Genomic DNA, 13803 nt, shown 5'->3' on the forward strand with positions numbered 1-13803 from the left:
GAAGGTATTAGTTCTGCATAATTTCAGATGAGTAGCTACTAGGCCTCAAAGGAAACAGTCCATCTTGAAATGCTCTGAAGGCTTTACGTTGGCCAAAATAAGGCAGGACTTTAGCAAAATTAGAAGTAACTTTGTAGCCAACGATGTGCTATGTGTCCTGGTTCCCTTTAATAGCATTAGGCGTTCAAACCATAAAGACTAATCTGGAGAGTAGAAGTTCCTGCTCTCTGCTTTGATCTCCTTCCTCTCGGCTGTTTAAAGCTGACAGTTTGGCTGAATGGCATTCACTGCTTTCATTTGTAAGACATGAGTTTCCTAGTGTTCCAGAGCTAGCAGCTACACCTGTACTGCAGGAATTTACATTGCATTGCTCCAGGATGGCATTGATTTGGGACGGGTGAAATACAAACACAAACTAATTAAAAACTGCATAATGCAGCCCTACAGGAACAAGACAGAAAAACAAATAAATACAACTGCAGCTGGCACGGCAATTGTGCCTCTGCCCCCAAGCAACAGTCTGGTGACATAAAATTGTAAACCTTAAAAAATCTCGGGTAATTGCTGTTGATCATTTTGGATACAACATGGAAATTATTTTGTTAATTAAGTTCAGGTCCATAAAATATTCATAGATAGGGAGACAGACAGACGGACAGACAGAGAGAGAGAGGCAGATGATTCATTCTATAGGCTTGTGGGCTTCTTCGTATAGGCTTGCGTGCACAGCTTTGACAATTCATTTGCAAAAACGCTAAGGAAGAGAGCATCTGTGTATTCACATTGCTATCAGAAATAAATGTAGGTTGCAACTGAGGCGGACTGATAAAGGATTAATAAAAAGTCACCGCCAGGGTATTGGGAAAAAAAAATAAATGTCTCTTAATTTCCTAAAAAAAAAAAAAAAAAAAAAAAAAAAAAAAAGAGAGAGAGAGAAAGAGATATGATCACATTTTCCCCTTTTTTCAATGTTCTCTCTCTCTGAATAACATTATCTTTGTAAATGCGTTATTAGCTGTTGCCTTGAGTACAATCAAACGCTGTAGTTGCTCAGACTTGGATTCCTTCCTGTACTACCTGTACTATGGAGACCTACGTGTTCCCATTTAGGGAATCGACTAGGTATCCCAGATTGCAACTTCGTGTTTACTTGGACAAACCAAACCATTCGTTTGTGCGGTCAGAGGTCTGGGGGCTGCTGTTGCCGCGAATTAAATTTACAAAAAGAGGGAGAAAAATCTTTGTCTTTTTTTCTTTCTTTTACCCTTTATTTTAACAGAACTGTTCCTCGAGTTGGGCGTGAAGGGCGGGGGGGGGGGGGCAATCTGGCCCTCCGCAGCTACATCACCTCTCCGCCTGTAATTGTTTGACACATGCCCTGTTATCACAAAGTGGGGTTGTTTCCCAGACTCTGCTGGGGGAAAAAAAAAAAAAAAAAAACCAACAAAAAAACACAACGGTGCAAAGTAATAATGAGTGTTTAACAAGGCTCATAAATCAGGGCTGATGAGGAGCGCTCAGGACAGAGGCGACGGGGCCTGGCAGCCGGTCACCAGCGGGAGGACACCGACGCCGCGGTCCTGCGGAGCCGCAGACCTGCTACGGGCACCCCTCCCAATCTCCCAATCCACCCCCCCTCCAAAAAAAAAAAAAAAGTACACGCCGTCGAGTGAAACATGGTCCCGCGCTAAATCAGATATAATACACTTAATGAAAACTCAGTCAACTGATCCAAATAGTCGACAGTCGGTGCATAATTAGAATCTAGGCGAGATATATTAAATTAATGGTTTCAGTCCTGCACAGATGTATCATTAAAATGTATAGGATTGATACTTTACATGGTAGAGTTATTTTAAACTTACATATAAAATAGATAGCGATGGAAAAAAAAAAAAGACCATGAAACTACCTGCTGAGAACAGTCAGAAAATTAGCAACATACGGATAATCTATTTTTTGGCACTTTGGGTCTTTTTTTTTTACCCTGCACGTTCTTTCCTTGAAACAGTCTATTAAGTGAAGAGATCATCTTAAATTTCTTCTTCTGTTACCGGTGCGAAGTGAAAACCAAGAGAGGGTTTGCAAAAGAAATCGTTACTGGGATGTTTCAAAGCAGTCACAGAATTAAATGAAAACTTTTCTTCTCAAGCCACAAACAAGGCGCTTTACCGATTTAAGCCTCCCTTTGTTTTGGTGGATCTTATTATCCACGCCGCATAAACCCCGAATTTTACTAGCAGGTCCATGCGCGCGCGTATCTGCCTTGCAGCAAAGACGGCGCACGAACGCGCGCGTCTCTGTGGAAATGACACGGGTGAGCCGTAGACTTGGCGAGTATCTGAACTCCGCTCTCGGGCTGCGCTCTGCTTAGTCTCCTATTCTCCCCACACTTAGGTGTCTCCTTTCAACATCTCTGTCATCTCCGCTGGAAGGTATTTTCAGCGGTTTATCACTGCCATCTCCAGCCCTGCGCATTTGCAGCAGGTTATCAGCGATCGCCGGTCCCCCCGCACCCCCTCCCCACCCTTGTTGCGCCGATTACCAGCAGTGCCCTCAGATACTGGGCGCGGATTCCCAGGACTGGAAGAGACTCTCTGAGGGCATCTGGAGCAGATCACGAAACTCAGAGTTGATTTTTTTTTTTTTTTTTTTTTTTTTTTTGAGCGGAGCTGGTGTTACAGCTCGGCGTAGCCTCGCCGCACACGCACCCTTTAGTCAACTCCTAGCAGAACCGGGAGCCTGGAGTTAAAATTCGGCCAAGCAGCGACCCCTATGTCTGGATTTGCATTTCTTATCGGACCCCTATCTCAACTGATTTGTTAATAATAAAGAGAAAATCTCTTGGCAGCGGACGCGGCTCCTTAAGAGACTGGAAGGATCACCTCGTCTTAGCAAACTCCCTCTCGAGAAAGGCTCTTTAAGGAGAAGTTTATCTGCCCCGTGATCTTTGAATTATTTGAGCGTGGCCATTTAGGTCGATTTACTTTAAACAGCAGACAATTTATTTTAAGCGATTACCTTAGGTATAATCACATTACACCCAGCGCTGCTACGTATTTCCCTCCTGCCTGTTTTTCAGACGTGCACCCGCTCTCCAGTGGGAAGGTGACTCCGCTTTTCACTCCCAGCTCGAAGCCTTGGTTTTGCTACGTGACTCTTTAACGTCTTTAAAAACGCCGCTCGGCGAAGGAGCTGGCACTGCATTCCTTTTTGTTAGGTTTCGCCGAAAGTTAAGGAGACATTCGAGCAACTAAAACACAGACGTCGGGGAAAAAAAAAAATTCCTAATTACGTTTTAAATGACTTTTTTTTTTGAAAACAATATTTTATTTCATCTCTTAACAGTTCCAAGCTAATTTAGGGATAGGGAGGTTGATCACACCGACCTTTTTGACTGTTTAGGGAAAGATTTTCCTGGGGCTGCTGGCAGCTGCTGTTGGTGTTTTTGATTTTCCGTACATTTTCGTTCTTTTCGCACTTTTGTTATTAAGCTCCTGCTATTTGTACGAGGGGAAATAAACCCAGAATCTCCCAGACCTTCACTAAACTGATTTCCAAGCTAAGTAGCTTAGTGTAGCAGCTCTGGTCCCAGCTTACTCGCACAAGGGGGAGAAAAAAAAATTAAAAAGAGCTTTGAAAGGTTGTCTACTAAAGTGACTTAATAAAACGTCAGAAAAATAGGCAATGCCCAGTGCAGGAGCAGGAGTCGTGTGATGAGGGATTGGCATTTACTGATCAGAACTGGGCATAACTAATAGCGTTCGCAGGACTCGGCTCATCCCTGCGCCGGAAACTTTGCAGATGAGAAACAAAGCTCTCCTCCCAGTCCTGCAACTTTCCCCTTCCTCGGTGGGTTTCTTCCTTTCTGTCTTTTTTTTTTTTTCTTTAATATTTTTTGTCCCGTTTCTTCTATTTCCCCTCCCCCCACAAATCACCGTTACAGGTAACCTGCACTTTGTATGCTTTTGCTCTGTTTCCACGCAAGGTAAAGAATAGCAAAGTTCGCCCGAAAAGATGCTGGACTGATAGAAAAGCAAACGAGACTTTTTCTTTTCTTGTTTTTTTTTCCTTTCCTTTTTTTTTTTCTTCTTTTTTTTTTTTTTTTTCTTTTCCCTGAACCGATCAGGGCAGAATGGGGGCGGGTGGGGGAGGGGGTGACTCACATTTCTTAAGCCTCCAAGTGGAAACCTTTGCTGGATACACATTCCACCCAGATCTAAAGCGCTAAGAAGATTTCGGCAGTCTCGGCGCCTTTATCCCACCTTTATTTACCTGCAGCCCTCGTAATGTGACACTTCCATTCGCAAAACACCGCGGCAATTTTCAAGCCCCGCTCAGCTTTGCGGCGGCAGTGCATTTTTGTCTGAGGGGTCGCTCTCCTGCTTTGAGGGTGAGATTTTGGATGGGGTGGGGGGGTGGAGGGGGGGGTGTCCTCTGTGTTAGGCATAGGAAGGGGAAAGCTCACTATTTCCAGCGGATATAGGGAGGAAGTTGAATCAACTCTCTGAGACGGAGCGGTTCCCCGGGGTGCGGGGAGGGGAGGGCTGGCCGTGATCAGAGATACCCCGCAGTGGGATTTGCAGAAGGAGAAGCAGCTCCACTCCCCCCCGCTCCAGCGGCGGCCCCTGCCCCGGTGGGACCCGTGGCGTCCGGCTGAACCCGCGGCCGCAAGCGCGGAGAGGAGGCGCGAAGCCCCGCGGAGAGGCGCGGACCTGAGGAGCCAGCTCTCGCCTTGGCCTCGGGAAAAGGAGAGAGAGAGAAACCCTCTCTGCCCCGCCCTCTGCCTTCTTCTCAACCCCCCCAACACTTGCATCCCGAAAAGCAGCAGGCCTCTGCGGCCGTCCCCTGAGGAAGAGCTCGGCAGCCCCGTCCGCCCCTCCAGCACAAAGACGGAGCTCCCGGCCGGCGAGGGCCGGGCTAGGGGCGGCCGCTCCCCTCCCATTCCGTGGGGCCGCTCCGCCGGGTCCGGCAGAGGGGGCAGGGGCTGCTGCCTCTGCCCCCACCCTCCCCGCGGCCGGGCAGAGCGGCCCCTGGGCAGCCCCAGCCCAACCCTCGGCCCGTCGCCGCAGTTCCCGCTCCCCTGTTTTTAGGGGAGCTGGGAAGGGCCCCGGCGGCGGTAGGAAGAGGAAAGTTTGCGGTGCCGGCGGGGTAGGGCCGAGCCCCGCCACGTCGAGGAAGCGGGCGACATGGGTGACAGAGGTGATAACTGGTGTCCTTCAGGGCGGCCGAGTGCCTCGGTCTATCGTAGAGGGGTCCTTTGTCTCCCGCCGCACCTTCCACCCCGTTCCAAGGGGAAAAGGGAAAAAAGAAGGTGGGGGAGGGGGAGGTCTCTTCCTCTCATCATTGCTGTTAACGGCGACAGTGGCAACAGCCCGGTTAGGTCCTTTCGCCCCCCCCCCTGTCCCGCGCGTCCTTTGGTCCCCGCTGAAAGAGGCGGATGGAAGTTTTGACAATCCAGAAGCCCCTCAGCCCTCCCTCCCCTGCCCCTACTCGGGGGTGAGGGCTGGGGATCTTCTGTGCCCCTCGGCATACACGTCGATTTGCGGGATTATTTATTGCTAATATTCCGAGGACTGCCGCAATGCCTCTGAGTGTTCCTGAGTGTCAATCGGTACGAGGAGGAGAAAGGGCGGGAGGGGGGAAGAGATCGCTGTGGGTCTTCTTTTTCTTTTTCTTTTCTTTTCTTTTCTTTTTTTTTTTTTTTTTTAAGTAAAGATTCTTCTGGGAAGAACGTCTAGGAGCCTTTTGACTTTCAGCAAAGTTGTGTCTGCGTGTTCGTGTACGTGTGGCGTTTGTGGGTTGCTATAGATGGACTGCATTTATTTATTTATTTATTTATTTATATGCTTTCTTTCTTTCTTTTTTTTTTTTACTGGTAAATTGTTACAAGTCGCCTGGCTGCAGAGGCCCCCCCTCCTTTTTTTTTTTTTTTCTCTTGCGGCCATTCTCGTTTGTTCCCGAGTCCAACGACGACAAGGGGGACTCAATGTTAAAGGTGGAAAAAAAACAGCAACACAGTTGTTTTTTGTTAAAAGGGGACACACTAAGGCTGCGAAACAGCAAAACCCCAATGTTGGACAGCTGTAAAATCGTGTAGACAGGTTGTCATACAGCAGTGGGGGCTTTTCTGAAAGGAGCCCATTGCTAAACATTAAACACACACAACACGGCGCAGCCACAGCAGCTGCGCGGACGCGCACGCACACGCACACACACGCACACGCAGGCACCGAGGAAAGCGGCCCGGGCTGGGCTGCGCACCACGTGCTGCGCCGAGGGGGGCGGGCAGGGGGGAATGGAGGGGGGGGGGGCGCGGGGCGGTGCTTGCAGCTCAAGTGGGTGCCAATCAAAACATCAACTTCAAATTGTATCTGAAAGATCAGCCTAGGACCTAAGGGCAGACACATCAGTTGGAGCTCAATTGTTGATCAGATCACATCTAAGGGATTTAGGAGCAGAGAAGAGCCGAGATTTGAGGAAAGCCACCCCACTGAATCCTTCCACACTCCTCCTCCTCCTCCATACCTAGGTCGCAATATATCTCTGACAGAAAAAGAAATCAGAACGAAAAAAGAAAATTATCGGCTCGATTTCTGTTCTCTCGCCCTGCCTGACTCCAGTAAAGAGAGGGGAGGGGGGAAGAAAAAAAAGAGAGAGAGAGAGAGAGATCCAGAGAAGCCCGGGTTTGTTCCGCTCCCCTCCCCGGCTGTTCAGGCTCCCTCCTCCTCCTTTTTTTTTTTTTTTTTTTTTTGGATAATTCCTTCCCTCCCCCCCTCCCTTTTTTTTTTTTTTTTTTTTTTTTATATTTCTGCCGCTTCTGCCGCCGCTGCCGCCAGTGCCGCCGCCGTGCCCGCGCCCCGGAGATGTCCTTCCCCCAGCTGGGCTACCCGCAGTACCTCAGCGCCAGCCAGGCGGTGTACGGCAGCGACCGGCCCGGGGTGCTGGCAGCCGCCGCCGCCGCTGCCGCTGCCGCCGCCGCCGCTTCGGGCCGGCCGGCGGGGGCCGAGCTGGGCAGCGGCTCGGCCGCCGTCACCTCGGTGCTGGGTATGTACGCCAGCCCCTACACCGCCCCCAACTACAGCGCCTTCCTGCCCTACACCGCCGACCTCGGCCTCTTCTCCCAAATGGTGAGTGGGCACCGCGCGGCAACCCCCCTTCCCCCCCCCCGCCACCCCACACCACCGCCCCGGGCCCGCGGGGGGAAGGGGGGAGGCCGCGGAGCCCATCGCGGAGGGCTGCGGAGGAGGGGGTGGCGGGGTCCGCCGCGGAGCGGGTGCATCGGGGGGTCTGCCAGGGACAGGGGGTCAGGGGGTGGCGGGGTCCGTCTGCGGGTGCAGCTCCTTCCTCCTCCCCCAGCCGCCCCGTCCCTCCAGCCGGGCAAAACTCCGCCGAGTTTTTTCTTCTCGGGCGGCTGAGCAGGGCTCCTGCCTCTCTCCTGTCGGCTTCCCCCGGCAACGAGGCTTTTAAAAATTCTTTTTTAATTCTTATTTATTTCCCCCTTGGCTGTTACTGGTGTTGCTGTTGACGGGTGATTCTGTCGGTCCTGCTGTTCGGGTGGGCTCCCCATGTCCCTCCTCTTTCCGCCGGGTCCGTTTCTTTCCCGCCAAGCGACGAACAGGTTCCGTCCGAAAGGCCGAAGTGCGGGCTCGGTAGCCGGTACGCCCCTGTTATTTCGAGAGATTTTCCTAAAACCAGAGAAACGGCCCGTTCCGCTCCCTGAACTTTTCGTACTCCGGTTAGGGCGAGCATCACGGCTCGGATTTGCATCAGGCGAAGAAGAGCATCATGCAGCGGAGCAGAAAGGCGGGTTGGCGTTACCCCTAAACCAAATTGCTGCTACCCAGATCATCCCCCTCCCTTTTCTTTAGAATGTAATAACTGAAAAGTGAAACATCTTTTTTTTTTTTTCTTTCTTTCTTTCTTTTTTTTTTTTTTAAACTAAGTGTTTTTATCTCTGGTGTCGTCAAAACGTTTTCATTCCTAGTATCTCCAAATTTCTCGGCGGCGGTAGGCATAGATTCCACTTAATTTCTAAATGCCCCTCTTTTCTCCCCCCTCCCATCCCGAAACATAAAAGTTTGAATATTTATAACTGGCTGCCTGCAAGACGTAACTTGTGAGGGTTTTTAATACATGTACGTAGGCAAGTGGGTAGATAGGCTGTTGGACGAGGGTCAGCATCTGAAAACAGCTCATTTTGTGCTGCAAACGTTTCCTGCGAAGGCACTTTTAACGGCAGGCATTTCCTATTTCTTTTTTTAACCTTGATTTTGGAGATGCAGTAAAAGTTGAGACAGAAGCAATGAGTGATTTATAAGTGGCTTCTTCAAAAGAATTCCCAACAGAGATCATACACACACACAAAAATATCATTTCAGCAACAATAACAAAAGACAGTGGAATACAGAGAGCGCAGAAAGCCTGCTCGGTAACACATTACCAAAATTACATCGGGCTTCTCTTCTCTTATACACTCTTCGGTGTATAAGCTTCGTCTCTGAAATTAAAATATATATTCCTTTTTAACTGCTTGACAAAGTTAGATGAGTTTCTTCGCGGACACTTTTGAGGAGGTTCATTTTTAAGGCTGACACAAATTTCGCAAGAGTAATACTAATAACTTATTTCTGGACTAAAAAGAAAAAAAGTGCGAGATTTTAGTAGAAGAGAGAAAAAAGAAAATGGCTTTAAGCCATTTTAGCTATTCAGGAACAGTTCCCTTTCCTACTCGCAAAGTATCCTGGTGTTTTACTACAGTGGTTTACCATGACGGTGATATTTTTAAATGACTTCTAAAATTCTGAGGATTGGCGAATCACGAACTAAAATATTGAGTTAATATCTGGACAATTTGCGGTAATAATGGGGCCTAATGAGGTCGCTCAAAAGATAAAACGGTATTTACCAAAACACCTGATGGGATAATTTGACTTGCTGTGTTTTACTACTGATGATAAAAAGAATATTGATTGCAAATAAATCACCGTCTCTAAACGCTTGTAAACAATTTGTGTTTGCTCTGCTCGGATCAAAGTAAAACTTATGAGATGAAAGTGTCCGCGTATCCGTATCCTACACCGCGTGGATCCGTTCTCATTCCAGAGTTTAGAAGCTCTTTTAACAGTTAGAAGTTAATGTTTTACACCAGAATATCTCCGTGTATGAACTGGGGGGCGAGGTGGCGGGGGCGTGTTGGGGGGGGGAGGTGGGGGGGTGGTACACGGACCCGGGACTTGGTTTGCGTGTGGCAAATCTCTCCCACTCTAAGCGTCTTCGTACTGAAGTGGTGCATTCATCTCCCCCCTCTCGTCCGACGCCAGGTCCTTTCAAAGGCAGATCCGGGGAGAAAGACGAATGCTCCACGCGCGTTCGCGATATCCTGTTGGCTATTTTGCAGATAAACGCCGCGCTGTGCGCAGGCACGAGTTTGTAACCGCGGTGCCGTACGTACCCTGCTTTCTCTGCCCGAGAATTTCGAGGGCGCAAGAAATCGTCTCGCCGCGGCCGCCGCGAAGTGGCTGCGTTGCCGTCGTTTGAGTCGATTTGCGGAGAAAACACGCGTAGTGTCTGGCAGAGCCCAGCTTAGCCCCTCGCTTTTCCTTTCCCTGCAAAAAGTGTGTGTGTGTGTGTGGGGGGGGAATATCTCATTTGGGAATACCTCTGTCTGATCCAAACGTGAAAAGCCTGGAGCGGGGAGGGCCGAATCTGCCTATGAAGACCCTTTGCACACCTCCAAGGCACATTCTGGCTCCCGGAGTAGCCTGTGTGGGTCTGTTAGGGACGCTAACGAGATAATTGATGTGCTTTTCCCTCTCCGCTTGTCTGAATGTGTTGCAGGGCTCCCAATACGAGCTGAAAGATAATCCAGGTGTCCACCCTGCCACCTTCGCTGCCCACACTGCCCCCAGCTATTATCCCTATGGACAGTTCCAGTACGGGGACCCGGGGCGGCCCAAAAATGCCACCCGGGAGAGCACCAGCACCCTCAAGGCCTGGCTCAACGAGCACCGCAAGAACCCCTACCCCACCAAGGGCGAGAAGATCATGCTGGCCATCATCACCAAGATGACCCTCACCCAGGTCTCCACCTGGTTCGCCAATGCCCGCCGGCGACTCAAGAAGGAGAACAAGGTGACCTGGGGCTCCAGGAGCAAGGACCAAGAAGATGCAAACCTTTTTGGGAGTGATAATGAGGGAGACCCTGAGAAGAACGAAGATGATGAAGAAATCGACCTGGAGAGCATAGACATAGATAAAATCGATGAGAACGATGGGGAGCAGAGCAACGAGGAAGAAGAGGAAAAGCCGGAGCTCCTGAGACAAAGCAGCGAAGAGGAGCGCTTGGAAAAGGAGAAGGATTTAGCACTGTCAGGGTCTGAAGGGCTGAAGCCCAAAGACGCGCTGGCCATGGTGAAGGAGGCCTCTGACAACAGCACGCGAATCATCAGTGCCGGGGGACAGAACAATTTACAGATGCCATCTCACAGCAAACCCAAGATTTGGTCTTTGGCAGAGACAGCAACCAGTCCTGATGGTGCCCTGAAATCTTCACCCCCTCCGCCCCCTCCTCCCCAGGTTAACCACACTTCTCCACAGATCCAGCACCCAGCTTTTCTCCCCAGCCATGGACTCTACACGTGCCAGATTGGCAAATTTCACAACTGGACAAATGGGGCTTTCCTCACTCAGAGTTCCCTGCTAAATGTGAGGTCCTTTTTGGGAGTAAATCACCACCACACTGCTCATCACAATCACCACCTCCAGGCCCAGCAACAGCCGTCTGTTTTAACAGCAACCCTGGGAGCCCTAAGCAGTGAAAAACCTTCAGAGAGGACCAGTCCCAAACACATAGGTAATGCGAATGCATCAGGCACCCACCTCCCCCTCTTTCCCCAACACAGCCACACGAACTCCTTCTCCTTCAGGAATGCTGTCGGATTCAGCCCTGGTGTCACTGCTTTTAACGGAGTTACAGACACTTTACTCTAGCGTTGATTTTTTTTTTTTTTTTTTTCCCGGAGCATGTTGATTGCATACATTAAGCCCATTTCCTGTAGGCTATTACATTCCCATACTATATGCCCATCAAATAAGATAAGAATGCAGGAAGAGCGCTCTGAAACATATTCTTTGAGTTTTGCTTTCCTTCACTCCTTCCTGACCCTCATCTCCCAACAATTTCAATGACAGTCAAAAAGGTGGCAAGAAAAGCTTGCATACTCCTTAAATAATGGAAGTAGAGAATAGTGATGCTCACACACATACGTGCATACCCACACACGTCTGAACGAGAGGGTGAGAGAGATGTGTTCTCTGCCAGGTTTTTACTGTTGTTATTCTAAAATGGTTCTTTTTTTTTTTTTTCCCTTCTGTCTCCTTCCAGAACGAGAAAATGTGCCAAGAACCGAGTCCCCACCTCAGCCGCTAAAATCGCCCTTCCAGCCTGTCCGTGACAAGTGAGTTTGTTTGTTTGTTTTCTCTGCAGGAATGTTACTTATGTGAAACAGAGTGTTTGAATAATAAAGACTAATTATAACACCTAATCATCACCATAAGAATACATACACACAACAAGAACAACACAGAAGTTGCTGTAATCTTTACAAAGTTAGGCTAAATTGCAATTGTACGTAGACAGCCTGTAACTTTTCTGGAACTTAACAGACCTCAAAGATCTTGTGTTAATTACACCAGTGACAATGATTTCTGTGCAATTAACTAATACTAGGATGCTATAGCAATAGACAGGCAATTATAGGAAAGGATTTTTTTTTTCTAAAAGATTGTTACGTCTTTTTTTTTTTTTTTCCCCCTTTCTCCCTTCCCCTCTGCAGCTCTTTGGCTCAGCAAGAGGGAACACCGAGAATTTTAACAGCTCTCCCTTCCGCTTGATTAAATGGTTTGGTGAAAAAATATTACAGAGACTGGTATTGAGGACAGAAAAAAAAAAAAAAAAAGAAAACGATATAAACGACTCCCATCCATCTCTTTTTGCAATAAGGTGGTGCAAATCCATAAAAGCGATTACACAAATCTGTAGATGGATCTCCCTCTTCATTGTACCATTTCAGATCGTGTTATTCTAACCATTCTTGGATTATTTGTTTGGTAAATGTTTCCCATGTGTTTGTGTTTTTTCTGTATATAGAGTGATTTCAGATTGTAAATAGCGCGTCAGCAAAACTTGTCTAAATCATATATTTTTGTCTAATAAACTAAATGAAATTATGAGCTCTTCAGGTATGTATTCTGTTGCTGCAGATCTTATACCTATATTACCAATCCATTCAAACATTTATAATTTGTTTTCTAAAAAAGTCAAGTCTTTTTGCCTTTGGGTAAATGAAACTTAAAATACCAAATCCTAGCTTTTAATGACTCTTGTAGCTATTTTGTCGAAGATGAGCTGCGAGCTTCCCTTTTCATATACGTAGATTTAAGAAGCTGAGTGAAGCTGGTCCTTGACTAGTAAAATTAAAGTTTTTTTTTTTTTTTCAATCGTGATGAATCAAACGTCTTCTGTAGAATCAATTTTCTGAAAGTAAATGGATCTGACTTCCGTTTACGTTATAAAATACATTATTGAAAATGAAAGGGACTTCTCACAGTTCCCTAGTGTATAACTTTGCTGTCCAAACCGGTTCCTAAACTGGATCAAGTGGTTTAGCGCTTTGGTATACGTTCCGACCGAAGTAGAAAAAAAAAAAATAGATTAGGAAATTGAATTATTTGTAAGGATTTACGCTTTAAATAAGCACAGAGGAAATATGACTGTGAAAGATTTTTCCCTGAGAGATGAAGCACAATCTTAGCAGAAAAAAAAAAAAAAAAGGCAGCTCTTGCACTTCCCAGAAGAAACTTCTGCGATTCCGATCCGTTGGTTAAAAAGAGACTGAGAGAGACAATCTACCGGTTTATAAAGGCATTAATCTTCCAAAGATGGTCCGTTAAAATGTGTAATATTTTGAGTGTTTACTCCTTTTTTTTTCTCCTAAATGAGAACACTAAATGAGCATTGAGGTGCTAATAAGATACCAGATGGTTGTTGATGGTGGAAAATGGAAAGAAGCAGCTGGGAAAGTCATTAAGAAATAATGTGGTGACGCCCTACCCAAACCGAACCAACCTCAAACCAGGACTTTGTCGGAAACAAGAGGAGATTTTTCAAATAAAATATTAATAAAATCAGTATCAGAGATCAGAATAGAGATCCTGAGTTAGCTGCAAAATCATCGCAAGACGGGTCTCGGTAAACTGTCGCCTCGGGATCTGCTGACCAGCCAGCGGAGGCGGTGGGCTTCTACCTCTTGCGTTTTTCAGATGGATCGGAGAAATAGATGAGAGGGAACAGATTTTGTGCGGGATCTCTGAAGGACTGTCTCTGAAAAGAGACTCATTTTGGCGTCCTGCGGTTCCCAGCACAGCACCAATTAGTTTGCTTTCTGGCTTTTAGGTGTTTTGTTTTTCCTAAAGCACAGGCAGTCCCGCGTTGGTAACAAAAGACTGTATGACAGTTTCAACAAACCCTAGCAACTTAGCTTTCAGTGAGGAAAAGGGAGAAGGGAGATACACCCCCCTCCAAAAAAAAAAAAAAAAAAGGAAGAGAAAAGGCTGCACCCCTGTAAAGCCAAACGGCGAGTCAGATCAGAGCTGGTGTAAACCTGACGGAACCGCTTTCTCTTTCCCACCCAAATTCAGAGGACAGAGCTGCGGCCCGGCACCCCATTAGGCCCGCTTCCCAAATTCCTGGCGGGCGGCGCAGCTCGCCCCCAGCAACCCGCCCTCCCCTCCAAAAAGGGG

The 13803-nt window shown here is 47.8% G+C and overlaps 1 protein-coding gene across 1 annotated transcript; it reads left to right on the top strand.

Annotated features, from left to right (window-relative positions):
- The first annotated feature begins 6866 nt into the window (after nucleotides 1-6866).
- Nucleotides 6867-12231, top strand: IRX1 (iroquois homeobox 1). The gene is made up of 4 exons (XM_086742091.1): nucleotides 6867-7130; nucleotides 9841-10855; nucleotides 11387-11459; nucleotides 11838-12231. Exons 1-4 carry the CDS (start codon nucleotides 6867-6869, stop codon nucleotides 11893-11895), a joined length of 1410 nt encoding a protein of 469 aa, XP_086598217.1. The 3' UTR covers nucleotides 11896-12231.
- The last annotated feature ends 1572 nt before the right edge of the window (nucleotides 12232-13803 follow it).

Source organism: Chlamydotis macqueenii, chromosome 2, assembly GCF_036417535.1.
Source record: "Chlamydotis macqueenii isolate bChlMac1 chromosome 2, bChlMac1.mat, whole genome shotgun sequence".
NCBI classification, from domain to species: Eukaryota; Metazoa; Chordata; class Aves; order Otidiformes; family Otididae; genus Chlamydotis; species Chlamydotis macqueenii.